We start from the raw sequence: 16,347 nt of genomic DNA, 5'->3' as shown, positions 1-16,347 counted from the left end.
TTTCGGCAGGCAGCCTGTTGGGACCATTGACAAGCCTGACTTTTTTATTATTATTATTATTATTATTATTATTATTATTCTTTCAGAATACAGATATACAAACAAGGCACAATCACAAATCCACCTAAAAAATCTGAGCTTTTGCCTCGGGTCGAGCATATAAACAAAACCTTGGAGCTTATACTTTACAAATCAACATAAAGAATAATATAAAAGAAAATAAATAGGGGCTATCTCAAATTAAGAGTTTCAGATAAATAAATCAATTCAAGGGCTTTTTTTTTTTTTTTTTTTTTTTTAAATCCTTACCCCGTTTTAATGACTTGCACAAAAGATTGAACTCATTCTTCCAGTGGATCAGGGAGGATATGGTCTTAAAATATCTACATTCATGTATAAAATGTTTTCCTAGAAGCACCAAGTCGTTGAGAGCAAAATCTACCTTCTTATCTTCAACAAAACACCAAACTTTATATTCTTCACTGTCGGAGGTGGTATCTATATTTCCCTGGTCTGTAACCAGCTCTGCAGATCTCTCCAGAAAGATTGCATCGACTCACACAAAAAACTCTTATTAGTATCAAAATTCGTTTGTTGGGTAGATTTCATTTAAAATTTAAAAATGTACCTCTTTTACCTTCAGGAGAAGAGGAAATGAGATATAACTTTTCCTTATTTTCTTAACCTCTCCATCCCCAAATTCGTTCATCATATATTGTCTTTTTACTGGATTAGAATAATATTCCTTCAATAGAATATTTCTAATAACTTTGTTGGTACATTTAAAATCACAGAAATCAATTCCTTGGATGCACAGCTGCCTCAGACCAGGAGAAACTTTAGAGTACCTGATGTCTTCTCTCATCATTGATTTCAGAGACATTGGTAGAGCTTTCACCCATCAGCTTGACATTGCATTGAAGTACAAGCCTGAAAAGCCAGTTCCCACATCCATGGCCAGACGGGCCAGACCATAGACAGTATACAGTGCCTTGCGAAAGTATTCGGCCCCCTTGAACGTTTCGACCTTTTGCCACATTTCAGGCCTCAAACATAAAGATATAAAACTGTAATTTTTTGTGAAGAATCAACAACAAGTGGGTCCCAATTATGAAGTGGAACGAAATTCATTGGCTATTTCAAACTTTTTTAACAAATAAAAAACTGAAAAAGTGGGCGTGCAAAATTATTCAGCCCCTTTACTTTCAGTGCAGCAAACTCTCTACAGAAGTTCAGTGAGGATCTCTGAATGATCCAATGTTGACCTAAATGACTAATGATGATAAATAGAATCCAGCTGTGTGTAATCAAGTCTCCGTATAAATGCACCTGCTCTGTGATAGTCTCAGAGGTCGCCGTGTAAAGCGGAAGAGCATCATGAAGAACAAGGAACACACCAGGCAGGTCCGAGATACTGTTGTGGAGAAGTTTAAAGCCGGTTTGGATACAAAAAGATTTCCCAAGCTTTAAACATCCCAAGGAGCACTGTGCAACGCATAATATTGAAATGGAAGGAGTATCAGACCACTACAAATCTGCGAGACCCGGCGCGTCCCTCTAAACTTTCAGCTCATACAATGAGAAGACTGATCAGAGATGCAGCCAAGAGGCCCATGATCACTCTGGATGAACTGCAGAGATCTACAGCTGAGGTGGGAGACTCTGTCCATAGGACAACAATCAGTCGTATACTGCACAAATCTGGCCTTTATGGAAGAGTGGCAAGAAGAAAGCCATTTCTTAAAGATATCCATAAAAGGTGTCGTTTAAAAGTTTGCCAAAAGCCACCTGGGAGACACACCAAACATGTGGAAGAAGGTGCTGTGGTCAGATGAAACCAAAATCGAACTTTTGGCAACAATGCAAAACGTTATGTTTGGCGTAAAAGCAACACAGCTCATCACCCTGAACACACCATCCCCACTGTCAAACATGGTGGTGGCAGCATCATGGTTTGGGCCTGCTTTTCTTCAGCAGGGACAGGGAAGATGGTTAAAATTGATGGGAAGATGGATGGAGCCAAATACAGGACCATTCTGGAAGAAAACCTGATGGAGTCTGCAAAAGACCTGAGAGTGGGACGGAGATTTGTCTTCCAACAAGACAATGATCCAAAACATAAAGCAAAATCTACAATGGAATGGTTCACAAATAAACATATCCAGGTGTTAGAATGACCAAGTCAAAGTCCAGACCTGAATCCAATCGAGAATCTGTGGAAAGAACTGAAAACTGCTGTTCACAAACGCTCTCCATCCAACCTCACTGAGCTCGAGCTGTTTTGCAAGGAGGAATGGGCAAAAAAGTCAGTCTCTCGATGTGCAAAACTGATAGACATACCCCAAGCGACTTACAGCTGTAATCGCAGCAAAAGGTGGCGCTACAAAGTATTAACTTAAGGGGGCTGAATAATTTTGCACGCCCAATATTTCAGTTTTTTATTTGTTTAAAAGGTTTGAAATATCCAATAAATTTCGTTCCACTTCATGATTGTGTCCCACTTGTTGTTGATTCTTCACAAAAAATTACAGTTTTATATCTTTATGTTTGAGGCCTGAAATGTGGCAAAAGGTCGAAAAGTTCAAGGGGGCCGAATACTTTCGCAAGGCACTGTATAAACATCAAGAAGATGCTGGGTCTGGAAACACACCATTGGCAGGGCTCAATCCGAGGGGCGGGATAAACTGTTGTCTAGGATAGTGCTACAACCAACCAGAGCAACGAAGAAGGTGACGTAGTCAGAGCGACGGAAATGTTTCACATGTGTTCCGCGTGTATACATCACATCCATGGTATGGTTATATTGTGGAAAAGTTTGATGGAGAGACTCCTGTAAGCCAACAAACGTTATGGTAATGGAGCCCAACGACTGTTGCCGTTTTTGCGAAAAGAATATGAGAATTGCGGGCGTGCTTACACATTCATCAAGCATCTTCGAAAAACAGAAGAAACCCCAAAGTATTGCCGAGAGACTACTGCATGTTGGAGTGGCGGTTGTTAAAACACCGGCAAAGTCGAACAGAATTTGTCAGCGGTGTCTCACCCTTTTATCGAGACTTGAACGTGACCTGCCGGTGTACTGGAGATGGGTGGAGGATGAAGAGAACGAGGAAGCCTCCGCAGTAGAAACGATGACAGGTCGTTCAGGTAAACGAGACCGTGAGCGTGAGCCTACTCCGTCGAAGACACCCAGGGCCTTGAAAAAGTTCTGCCATAACCCTGCAAGTCCTGGGACAGCTAATATTCGACGCAGCATCACCGGGGTATGTTAGTTGTATTGTTACATACGTTTTAACATCCATTAACAGTGCAGAACAGCCTGACTTTCATTGCAGACATGTTGCCCACCAGTTACTCTGAGAGCAACATCAGTTATGATATGGTTTTTAGACCTACAACAAATCAGAGCAACGGAGTATGTGACGTATGTTGAGCGACGCATAGTTTGTCAACAGAACTCAACTGCACGCACGCTGGAAGAAGAGCTTAAACGATCTCATGGCGATCTTTGCCAATACAGCATGATCTTGTCGCATTTGTCGGTCCTGTCAGAACTTAACACGGTTAGAACGCGACATGCCCGTGTTAAAAAATAAATAAAAAAAAATGGACAGACGACGAAAGAGACCAGGCTGAAGAAGCGTGTTCATCTGAGGCATCAGAGAAGAGAGGAGCCTACTCCCTCCATGACGCCCAGGGCTCTGAATAAGTTTTTCCCCCAATCTGTTAACTCCAACCGGTAAAATAACGCGAAGAAGCATTACAGAGGTAAGCTTGTTGTTGATGAATTTCTACTTATGATAGGACTATGAGAATAACCTCGATTTCAAATGTTGTGGGCGAGGCTAAATTCAGCTGGCATCCAGGCTAGAGTGCGGAGTCGTGCTGTTACGGCCACAGCAAACAAACACAACTTAGGCTAAATGTGACCGTCAACATATTGAATAACACCAAAACCGAGGATTAATTAAAGATAATTCACAACTTAAGTATGGTTGATTAACCAAAACTATTGGAGTCTGGAGGTCTGGCCAAAAAGAACAAAAGAAGGGAAGAAGCCTGTGCCAACCCATCAAAGGCCGTCAGACCCAGAACCCCCCCCTAAACTAAAAGTAGTAACTAACAGAAACAAAGCCGCGAAAACTAGACTACCAGACCTCCATCCTCAAAGCAATAAAACACGAAAGGAAAAAAGTAGATAACAAAAGAAACCATCCAAGCTGCTTCAGTCTCCCTCAGGCATTCCTGTCTCCCAGCCTCTTATATCCAGGGGCGGGGCCACCCTCAATCAGAGATCAGGAACACCTGAGATGAACAGAGAGGAAGAGAGAGCAGGGCGGGGAGCACATAACATGTGCCAAGGTACTTATCCCCTGGCCGCGGGAGCGCGTGTGCACTCAGAGCAGAGTTTAATTGCTGCACCTCTTAAATGGAACAAATAGCGACGTGGAAGACTTGACAGGGTTTTCCATAGTAACAAGGGTCTCATTTATCTACATAGGGCAACGTGTGAATTGTTTAATGCGTTGTTTATTATTGTGGATTAATCAACAGTGTTTTCCAAAGTTCAATGTTGACATGCACCTTAGCTACATAGGCCGATTGATAGGCCTATCTATGTGAGTCATGCAGGTTTATGAACAATATTTGTTCCTCGTCTTTGCTAACACGTCCCGCCCTGCCCTCTAACGTGATTTCTGTTTTTAATTTAGTTTAATATGGCTTTTCAGTTAACTGCTTTGTTGACCTGTCTACCATATAAGTTACAGAGGGGATACACATTATATCAGGCTGTTTTTTCACCTGATATTTTGTGTATCCCCTCCCCTAACATGCAAAGGGTCTGTCCTGTCATCATCTGTTATTTTCTGTCTTTACCAGGTCACAATAAACAACCTGAGATAATATGGAGATGTCTGCTGTTTTCTAGCAATAGTTACAGACATACACATTATATCAGGCGGTTTTTCACCTGATATAATGTGTATCCCCTCCCCTAACATGCAAAGGGACTGTCCTGTCATGTGTGTTATTTTCAGTGTTTACCAGGTCACAGTGAACAACCTGAGATAATATGGAGATGTCTGCTCTTTTCTAGCAATAGTTACAGAGGGGATACACATTACATCAGGCGATTTTTCACCTGATATAATGTGTGGTGACGCCCACTAGAGCCCGTCTACGGAGAGCCTGTTCACTCCCTATTAAGCCCCATTGTACCGAATTTGGTTGCAGTTCCACTGGGGCTGATCGCAGGCGAGTGCAAAATGAATGGGAGTCTGTGGAGCTAGACGGCTAAATTTGTCTCTTTCTCTTGATTGTCATTGAAAAATCTCATATTTGATGATGGTTTTTGCAAGTTCAACATGGATTATAGGTTGAAAGTTGAATGAACGAGTACTTATGTCCTTTTGATTTCTTACAGGTTGAGTCGTTGTTTCCCATAACACGCTAGCATTCTGCTTATTAGACATTCTCTGAACCTACGCAGCTTCTAGGCAAACTCCGCACTTCAATAGCATTCACAGGCATCCATGCTTACGCAAGGTAATGGAACCCGATTTGTTCAGGTCCTACCCCTGACCAGTCGGCTATCCTAACCTTAACTACTCAAGGTCAATGCCTAACCCCAACCAATCGGGCTGCTTCTTAGGGCGGGACTTGTGGGATCCATAATAACGCGTCGCAGGTGTAGCCACATTGCTATTTTAGAAGTTTGGTTTCACTGTTGTCAAAACAACGACAGAGTTGTGTTTTCGGCTGCAAATTTGCAGAGGGAGAAATGGTGAACATTCATGTTATCATGTTTAAGTCTACTGTTTGATTACCGAAGGATCGGAAAATCCAAAGAGACATGGCTGCAGTTTATTTGGAAAAATCATAATGTCCCAGCCAACCTTACCCCAAAAAGATGGGGTTTGCCACAACTTGTATTGAAGCCAGACTCCATTCCATCCATTTGTCCTGTGGACAGAGCGAGTACAAGCAGGTCAACCTGTAATTCTATTTTTCTTCTGTTTTATCTGTGGACTGTGTCCCAACAAATCTGCAGGGTGCTAGATAATGTTAGCTAACGTTAAGCCTGCTAAGTTACATGATTTATGTCAAATGCTAACAGGACATAATGGCTTGGGGATATTGACGAAAAAGTTATAGCAAATGTTACTTGCCGCAATACAGTTTGACAAATAGCTGCTGCTGAATTAGCTGATGGTTATCACCGCTCCCCTGTAGCTTGTTCTCGTGGGCACACTGAGCCACTTACTAGATGGATACATCAAGAGGGCAAGCACCGTACTCGTTCAGGCTGCAGAAACAAAAACACAAATGCGTATTTCAGTGTCCCTACATCTGAAGATTTGTAAACAGTGGCTATAATGATATCTTTCCCATAACAATGAGCAGTATTTTGTGTGTCCAAACCACAGGAAGACGTCAAAGCGGGATGTGCTGCAGAATTGAGGCTCAAAGAGGAAGAATCAATCCCGACTTCGCGATATCCAAGTGTAAAATCAGAAACTGTAAGTAAGAATACTACTTAAGTTATTCTTAAGATACTGTTCACACTGCACTGTTGACCCCACCAGTGACACCAGTATTTTCATGTTCATGTTTCACTGCCAACCTATTTGTGTATAGAGATGCTGATGAAGATAAGCTGGATGGTTTAGCTCCTGAATCAGACACTACGTTAAACAATGCTTCTCTTTGTGTGTTGTATTTCCTGAAGTTTAACCCTTGTGTTGTCCTTTGGGTCACCGGGACCCGTCCAGTTTATTTGACGTTTTGTATTGGCCTGGCGTTGTCCTTCGGGTCCCGGTGCAGTTTCGGAACGACCACATTTACATAAAATAATGTTGCATGTTTTCCTTCATCCCAGAGTGCTCCAGTCTTAGTGTCAGGCCACAGATTAGTTAATGGATAAGTCTGGTGATATTCTATATTTTTTCTTATTGTCGACAAACATGCATGAAAAGACCAAAACCAACAATTAATTGATCCTATTAACAACTTGTCTGTGTAGCCAAAGTGATAATACACATTGCTCTGGGCCAGAGAGCTCCATTGTGCATCAGTTCCTTCATTATGATGAAAATAGGCATTGTAGTTTATTTTGAGTCAACCCCTTATAGACCTTCCTGCTGCTGTAAATACTCACTAGTACACCCAATCTGTGATGGAAAATAGCCCCAAATAATTGTATAATTTACTTGACTTGACTTAATTTGACTTTGCAATGGTAACTGCTTTTCCCATTTCTTTCAATCCATAACATAAACCCAGCAGATGTCCACCCCACAGCCCAACCTCTCAACTCTAAACAAAGCATTCAGTACTTTCGTGTGTTTTTTGAAATTATATTTGTGATAATGAAAGTGTTGCTGTTCCCTGTGTTGCTGTTTAGGGCACCGCTGACAGTTCCTGTCGAATTTTGCCTCCTGTAAGACACGTCGCCTCCCAGACTGACCCCTCAAAGAAAACATTCGACACACACCTATCTATGCAAACTCTGCAGAATCAATTTCGAAGTAAAGGTTTGTAGTCCTACATATCATCAAGTCATGTTTAATTTGCTTTACTTTTTTGCTTTTACATACTACAGTAATTAGTGTGTGCTCATTCATTTAGCAACTGTAGACACAACTGACATAATTACTGATTTCTTTGTCTGTGCATTGAAGCTACCCAGGTGAAGATGCCCAGCAGAGATTGCGGTGTGGGCACCGTCACCTTCCCCTTGGACAGTCCACTACTGCTCCTACAACCAACATTAGTAAAGAGACCATCCAAGAGACCTCGACTCAGCCTTACAGACGAGGAGGAAGGCCCTTCAGAATCCAGCTCGTCTGTGGCCGTTCATGAACCAGAGGACTCAAACATGACTCTGTGGACTCAGTCACTGTCGTGGGTAAAATGAACATGATCAGGGTCAAACAAAGAGTCAAAGAATTGATTGAAAACTTTTGGATTAAAGCAGACACTCAGAAAGCGTATGGGACAAATTGGGAGCTTCTAAAATATGAGTTGGGGAAGTTTCTCAGGAAGTTTGGTGGTGATTTGGCAGTTGAAGACGAGGTTATTGAGCAGCTAGCGTTTCTTTCTCAACAAGAGTATCTAATGATGAAAGATGTGAATATAAGAAATTACAAAATAAATTAATGACATTTATAAATCAAAAGCTAAGGGAGCCTACATAAGGTCAAGAAAACGATGGATGGAAGAGGGTGAACAAAATTCAGCCTACCTCTTTACACTTGAAAAGAGTAAAAATGTACTGGCTACTGTAGATCAATTAAAGTGGAGGGAAAAATTATTGAAGATCCAAGAGACTTAGCCGTCCACTGCTATAATTTCTATAACAATCTATACGCATCTAATTACTGCGAGGGAACAACTAAATCATGTATGGACTCTTATCTTGTAGAATTATATCCCCAGAAGATAGACTACTGTGATGATAGCATATTCCAGGAGGAGTTGAAGGCGATTTAAAAAATCTCAAAAACAACAAAGGCCCAGGGTGTGATGGTATAACTGCTGAATTGTACAAAATGTTTGATGAATTACTAACTCCCTTTCTGGTAAAAGTCTCTAAGCTCTCAGAGAGCTTAGAGAAAGAAGCTCTCCCAACAACTATGACGCAGGGTGTCATCACATTGATTCCGAAACCAGACAAGGACAGAAACTGTCTAGAGAATTGGCGTCGGCTATCACTCTCTTAATTAACGATTACAAAATGTTTGCACTAGTTTTCGCTAATAAATTTAAAGAAGTGTTAGACTCTATTATAGATGAATCACAATCTGGGTTCATGAGGAAATGACATATTGCAAATTGCAAATAATATTAGATTAGTGCTGGATTTATTGGATTATAATGAGTTTATCATTGACAACAGCTTCATTCTGTTCCTTGATTTTTATAAAGGCATTTGACTCGCTTTAACATGGTTTTATCCTTATTTAAACATAACTTCTCACCTTGTTGATATTACATTTGGCTTATTACTGACATTCTCTTCAAAAACAAATCTTTATTTTTTGAAAACTGGTACAGGAATAATATTTTACTTGTTGGCCAGCTCTATGACACAAATGGCAGACCGTACAGTTATTCAGATTTCTTTTTTTTTTTTTTTTGCAGACATTTCAAATTCCCTTTTTTGGTTAGGGAATATGCAATTGTCTTTGATGCAATTCCTTCTGGAATCAGAATGCTGCTGGGAGGCATTAATTTCCCATGGCCACTGACTCACAATATGGATTTATCTCATACAGCTGTGGGGCGTTTATGCTTTTCAGCGGTGCGCCGGACTAAAAATAAAACAATTAGGACTCTATACCAAAAATATATTGTTACTACTCCTTATATAATCCCATATTGGAACAGTTTAATAGAGACTGTCCCTTGGAAAAACGTTTGGTCTTTGCCTTTCAAATATATGCTTACTAATAAAGTGAGAGAAGTTACATTTAAATTCATTCACAGATTCTACCCAGCAAAGTGTGTGCTTAAGCGGTATAAACCAGATATGGAATCTGAATGCTCTTTCTGTAAAAGGTCAGATGAAGATATTTCCCATTTATTTTGGAAATTTTCCTACACAGAAAGATTCTGGTCAGATGTCCTTGAATTTATCCAAACCTATTTCGTTACGGATTTCTCATTTTGTTTTAAGGATATTTTCTTTGGTGTGGTTGAGCAAGACCGACAAGGAAGGAAAATATTTAATTATTAATCTTTTCTTTATAGTCGCCAAATATCACATCCATAAATGTAAGTTCAGGGGCTCTAAACCTTTCTTTCCTGCATTTGAGAGTGAAGTCAATGAATATTTGGACTCCATAAGATATTCAAAGAACTGTAAAGCTCTGAAGACTGTGCACATAATAGCAAACACTTGTGACATCACGTGACTGAATGATATTGGAACTCCTCTGTTAGGGACTGCTTACTGATTAGCCTTGCTGGACTTTTCAGACTCCCTGGAATATGATTTGTTTATGTATTTATTTTGTAGTTTTGTGTATGTGTACTTGTATGTGTTGTTTGTAACTGCAAATGCTTTCAATAAATTAATTGAAGGAGAAAAAAGTTTTGGACGATAGAGAGGCGAAGTCCCTCCCCTTCCGGTGGACCTCATAATTCCCATAGACAGTATAATTTTTTAATTCTTTTTTTTTTTTTTTTTTTTTGCAAATAAAGGGTACAAATCACATGTGAACAGCCAAAATATACATAACATACAACAATAAAAAGATAAACAAAATATAAAACAGGATTGCCAGGGGAAGCATATAGGCCATTATAAAGAGAAAGAGGACCATATGTTGACAGTTTTAACAGCGTTTTTGTTGTTCGAGTCAGAAATCTGATTAATATAATGTTCAACTTCATAGAGAAAAAGTACAAAACTAGGTTTTTTAGTGCTGAATTTACACTTATGAATGTGAAATGTTGCCAAAAGAATTAATAAATTTATAATGAAGTAAATCTTATCTTTACTATGACTTTTATAAAAGCAAAAAATAGCATCCTTCCACAATAAGGCAAAGTCTTTATAAATATGAACAATGATGAATCTGCTGAGGTTTTGCCAAAATGTTCTGGTGTGTGGGCAATGCCAAAAGAGGTGACGGAAAAAATATGAACGGTAGTGAACTGGGAGAGGCAAATTATTTTTTGATCCCGTTTTAATTGAGCCATGAATTACAAATATGATGTTCGTAAATAATTTAAAAGATCATTTTTCAACCGAAGAAAGTCTCAGTTAGCAGTAGGTTTGTCATATGACGACTTAGTTTTGTGTGAAACCATAGACAGTTGAAAACCGCTCTGTGTGTACACATATATATATATATATATATATATATATATATATATATATATATATATATATATATATATATATATATATATATATATATGTGTGTCAATGGTGTGAACTACATCTCTCGTCTCACACAATTTACGTCACCTAGCTTGACGCTCAACTTGCTCGCTAGCTAGCTGGCTTAGCTCTGTTCCACAACACATGTAACGTTATCTTACCTGATGTGTTTTGGTTTTATCCGGTGAAGTGTTTACAGCAGAGAAGCAAAAGAACAAGCAAGATCCTCTGCTCATTTGGGTAACGTTACATCCATTGACATATATAAAACGGTACACACAGACATCGTAGCTTCAGCGAGACGTCATCCGTGCGACATTGAAGTGTGTAGTCTTTCTAATTACGTATTTTCAGTCTTATAATTCAACAGTTTAACAATAAACTGAGACTTTCTTCGGTTGAAAAATTATCGAGATGTAAATGTAGCCTAATGGAAATGGAGCCACAAGACGACTTTTGCCGTTTTTGCAAGCAGAATATGAGAATGGTTGGCTTGCACAAATACTCAGTCAACATTTTCGATAGATTTGGGAAACCAAGTATATCCGAAAGACTTTTTCATGTTGGCGTGACGGTAGTAAACAGACCAGTGTCGAATAGGATTTGTCGGCGGTGTGTCACCTTTTTAACAAGACTGGAACGAGATTTGCCTGTGTATAGGAGGTGGATAGAGGATGAGAAACACGATGAAGCCTCAACAAGTCGCTCTGATAAAAGAGACAGCGAGCCAAGGGCTCTGATAAAGTTGTGCCACAACCCTGCAAGTCCTGGTAAAGCTAATGTTGGAAGGAATATTACCAATATTACGGAGGTAAGTTTGTTGTACTACCATGTATTTTTCGTCCTGTAGGCTAACTGAGCATATTATACATCCATGGTCTAGGCACTCTCCGTTGGCTTGCGAGCTGGAAAAACCAAACTCTGGTCAGGCCAATCGTGTATAGAGTCGGTGGGCGGGCTTATGGCTGCTGATGGGAACAGTGGTCTTCTTGAAGACTTGGAGTTAAGCTTTTCTTTGAGAAATAACGGCACAGAAATCATTCTTGAAAAAGGAAGATGTGTTCTGAGTTTTGCCGATCGGATACGGCAAAAGTTTAATCTATCAACTATAGCTTCGCTACCTTGCTCTGCCTGGTTGTAGCACTATCATATTACTTGCAGAGGGAATTTGAAAGACAACCATTTATCCCGCCCCTCGGATTGAGCTCTGTCAATGGTGAGTTCTCAGACCTAACATCTTGATGTGGGTCTGGCTTGTCAGGCTACCTGACAGCCACACACCTCCAAAAATATGAACTAAGCTCAACACACTTACCTGAGACTCTACACCTGACTGTCCCTGGTCTCCCTGTTCCTCAGTTATTTCTGTCTGCTTTGCCTGTGACATAGTGACCTTAGTATTTCCATAAGCACCCATTCATAAAGCACACATAAGATGTTACCAAATTGTCTTGATATGAGGACTTATTGTACTTACTTGGCGTTTTGGTGTAGGCCTACTGAAAAAGGATCTTATGTCTGTTTTTCTTTTCTCCGTCATTTTATCTGGGCAACAACAACACATCTTTAACGTCAGATGTCTAAATATGATTAAGTTTCATAGGTTCACCTCGCGGTCATATTATAATTTAAAAATGATCTTGCGTCCTCCACATAAATAGGTTTCGTCTGGGACAGATTATATATATTTAACTGATCAGCCACTTAACTTCATATTGAGCAAAACACAACTGTAGATCTTCAATATTAACCCAAATATAAGAACTGATATTAGGGTTAATCGCCATGGTAACGTTAGTTGTAATGGGTGCATTTCTATCCAACAAGCTATCGTAACGTTACATTACATTACACTAATAACATAGCAAACTTTTTTTGACCCGACCCCCCTGGGATTTACGCCCTTGCGCGTTGGTTGTGGAGAGAGGCTTGGTTGCAAGTCTACGGCGTCGCTTTGTCTATTACGTTTACTGTCTATGGTTAATGCTCGCCTAGCTGCCAGTGTGTGGCTATTGTGTGTGGCTATTGTGTGTGGCTATTGTGTGTGGCTATTGTGTGTGGCCTGTGGCACGCCCTCAAAACCACTGGAGGGAGCTTAGCTAGCTAGTTGTATCCTTGTATGTTTATATACTGTCTATGGTTGTATCCATGTCTCGGAGACGCTGTATTCGTCAGTGCAAGGAGAAATCTCCTCTGTTTCATCTTCCAAAAGACGATGAATTGAAGAGTCACTGGTTAAAATTTATTTTTAACACTACTCCCCAGGACTACAACCCCAACCTTATGTTGTGTTCTGTTCATTTTACGGATGACTGCTTCCTGAACCGGCCACAGTTCAATTTAGGATTTTCGAAACGATTACTTCTGAAAGACCGTGCAGTTCCGACTCTGTCAGGCCAACCTGGAGATTCAGAACCACAACCTGTAAGTGTGATTTAGTTGTGGATTATATTCAAAATAAACAAGGCAATGTAACTTCACCAGTGTTGAAGTGGGGATATGTAGGTTGTAGCTAACCTACAGCTAAAGCTAACCCAGCTAAAGCTGTGATGTTATACAGCAGTTATACAGTGTGAAAGCGAACTTATTTAGCTAACTTTCAAATGGTTTTGCTCTTCTTTTGTTTTGAAATATGATGTTGTGCATTTCAAGATGTGGAACAATTTTGTGGATGTGGATTGAGTGATTAATACCAGCTGATGTTAAGGTCGCAGTCAAATGTAACGTTTTCTAGCTAACGTTTTGCGTGCAAATGGTTTTGCTCAAAATATTTTTAGATTGCTTTTCGATCACAATATGTTGACCAGTGTACAAGTGTGCATGTGGATGTATGTTTAGAACGTTAACTTTACTTTTACAGGTTGATTGGTAAGGGCACCAAACCACTGGCCTCAGTTAACTTGGTAGCGTTAGCTAACGTTGTTGTTTTAAGTGGTAAACGACACTGCGTTTAAGTTGCTTTGTTACGTGGAGACAGTTACACAACCGGGGATTTGTCTTGCAAAAGGATATCATGTGCACGTGTGTACATTTTGTTTACATGCTACATGTCTCCTGATTTCACAGGGGATAAGAGCGGAGGAAGGATCAATCCTGATTGTGCGAGACCCAAGTATGAAATCAGAGCCTGATGATATTGTGATATCCGACACTGCATTATTGACCCCACCAGCGACTACGGTATTTTCATGCTCAGTGTGTCTCACTGTTAACCTATTTGTGTAGAAAGACTGCATGCAATACTGTGCAACATGTGCCGATTGTTTAGCTCCCAGCAGCTAACGTTACTGCTATTCTGCAGCGCTGTGGACGCATGTCCGGCTATGCGAGATTTGCATATTACGTGAGAACTCACAATACACTTTTTGTCCGCCCCTTCTTTCAAAGTCATTATGTGATGTAGAGTTAAAAACGCGACTGCTGTGTTGAATAACAGGGGTTAACTGTGCAGGAATTTCATCACAGGGGAGAAAAAAAAAATAGAGTATCATATAAGCGGATACAGTCTGCTGGCTTATATTTCTAAGGAGAAATGGTGAGCTTTCATGTATTACCAAAGGATCTGAAAAATCCAAGAGAAATGCAGCTTATTTGTTGTATTTTGTGTGTCCTAACCACAGGAATACGTCAAAGCGGAATGTGCTTCAGAATTAGGGCTCAATGAGGGAGGATCAATCCAGACTGTGCAAGACCCAAGTGTGAAACCCAAACCTGTAAGTAAGAATACTATAGTAGATATTCCCAAGGTACTGTTCACACTGCACTGTTGACCCCTCCAGCGACTGGCATTTTTATTAAGAGTCAAATCCTCGTACACCTTCCTGCTGCTGTAAACACTAGTGCACCAAATCTGCCATTAAAAATACCCCCAAATAAATACACTGTTAAGCCTGTTTGAAATATTTGTGATAATGAAAGTGTTGCTGTTCCCTGTGTTGCTGTTTAGGGCACCGCTGACAGTTCCTGTCGAATTTTGCCTCCTGTAAGACACGTAGCCTCCCAAACTGACCCCCCGAAGATAAAATCGGTCGGCACACAGCTATCCATGCAAACTCTGCAGAATCCCTTTCGAAGTAAAGGTTTGTAGTCCTACATGTGATCAAGTCATATTTTGCTTTTACTTACTAAAAGAGTGTCTGCTCATTCATTTAGCTATTGTAGACACAACTGACAGAATTATTTATTTCTTTGTCTGTGCATTGAAGCTACCCAGGTGAAGATGCCCAGCAGAGATTGCGGTGTGTGCACCGACACCTTCCCCTTGGACAGTCCACTACTGCTCCTACAACCAACATTAGTAAAGAGACCATCCAAGAGACCTCGACTCAGCCTTACAGACGAGGAGGAAGGCCCTTCAGAACCCAGCTCGTCTGTGGCCGTTCATGAACCAGAGGACTCAACATGACTCTGTGGACTCAGTCACTGTCGTGGGCTAGCGGTCTCTTTTCACCTTCTCATGGAAAGGAGTTGGTGGATGACAGATTAGTGAATGGGACAATAAAGACTGCTGAGAACTTGCGCAAGGCACCAAGCCCTCAGTAGTTGGAACTACTAACTTTAGGCACCTGATTCTCCTGTTTGGTCACTGATTTAACCCTCTGAGGTCTAAGGGCATTTTCACATATCTTCTTACATATCTTTTGTTTTTTAGTGAATAAACTGTATAGTGATGCCCATATTTTCAAGAGCAAATGTGTAAAGAGATAATTTGGCCCTAAAGCTGAAACTTTGATGTTGGCTTTTTGAAAGTCCTCAAATCTCTTTTGAATAAAAAAAAAATCTTAAAGAAAAGAAGTTGGTTCATATAAAGTATGTAAAGCTGGACCCTTTGTATGGGTTTCATTACTCAACTAGCTATGTAAAGAGGTGACGTTCTTTGTGAATTTGAAAATCTTGGAATGGCTTAATGAAAAAAAAAAATACATAGTCACTTTTCTCAGTAAGTCTCCTATTGTCCTAAAACCCAAGAGACAAATTACTGGACAAATTTCTTACTTACCAGGCGCAGTGCTGGACGTTGTCCACAAGGTGGTGCACTATGCTGATAAATTAAGTATAAACTCCACACAAGGACTGGATAATACAGCATGTGCCTGTTGACCTCCGGCTGCTTGTTTGTTGTGTACTGCATTCAAATGACAATCACTTGTAATGCAGAGAATAATACATGATTCAGAGTCACACAAATTATTTATGATGTTTTTGTTTGTACTGACCCGATTTAAAGGAGGTTGAAAACCTTCAGGTTTCTGCAGACTGGATCACATATACTGTAGAGCTGAAACAATAAATCAGACAAATAAACGGCATATATATTGATTGACCAAAAAAAATAACATTCTAGCTTCTCAAATGTGAATACTTTTGTTTTTGTCAGTGAACAGACTTTTTGGATAAAACAAGAAAAGATGTAACCATGGTGGGCTCTGGCCATTTCCTATTATTTGACAACATTC

At 40.1% G+C, this 16,347-nt stretch overlaps 2 protein-coding genes across 6 annotated transcripts; both read left to right on the top strand.

The window, feature by feature from the left end:
• The first annotated feature begins 2,733 nt into the window (after positions 1-2,733).
• On the top strand, positions 2,734-8,946 carry LOC120562788. Of its 4 annotated transcripts, none has more exons than XR_005639843.1 (4): positions 2,734-3,263; positions 6,406-6,521; positions 7,406-7,535; positions 7,683-8,946. XR_005639843.1 is itself a non-coding variant. In XM_039806674.1 (4 exons), the coding sequence occupies exons 1-4, from the start codon at positions 2,850-2,852 to the stop codon at positions 7,916-7,918; spliced, it is 873 nt and encodes a 290-aa protein (XP_039662608.1). In that variant the 5' UTR covers positions 2,734-2,849; the 3' UTR covers positions 7,919-8,946. The 4 variants fall into 4 exon arrangements, 1 of the variants encoding a protein (XP_039662608.1); XM_039806674.1 differs by having other exon boundaries at positions 6,429-6,521; XR_005639842.1 differs by lacking the exon at positions 2,734-3,263 and adding an exon at positions 3,281-3,768.
• A 2,297-nt stretch (positions 8,947-11,243) lies between these two features.
• Positions 11,244-16,078, top strand: LOC120562786. Of its 2 annotated transcripts, none has more exons than XM_039806671.1 (5): positions 11,244-11,702; positions 13,958-14,071; positions 14,512-14,604; positions 14,838-14,970; positions 15,097-16,078. In XM_039806671.1, exons 1-5 carry the CDS (start codon positions 11,322-11,324, stop codon positions 15,294-15,296), a joined length of 921 nt encoding a protein of 306 aa, XP_039662605.1. In that variant the 5' UTR covers positions 11,244-11,321; the 3' UTR covers positions 15,297-16,078. The 2 variants fall into 2 exon arrangements, with proteins under 2 accessions (XP_039662605.1, XP_039662606.1); XM_039806672.1 differs by lacking the exon at positions 11,244-11,702 and adding an exon at positions 12,907-13,315.
• Positions 16,079-16,347: the final 269 nt, after the last annotated feature.

This window comes from Perca fluviatilis, chromosome 7, assembly GCF_010015445.1.
Source record: "Perca fluviatilis chromosome 7, GENO_Pfluv_1.0, whole genome shotgun sequence".
Lineage (NCBI taxonomy): Eukaryota > Metazoa > Chordata > Actinopteri > Perciformes > Percidae > Perca > Perca fluviatilis.
Note: the sequence above shows the minus strand (reverse complement) of the source record. Positions and strands in the feature narration are given on the sequence as shown.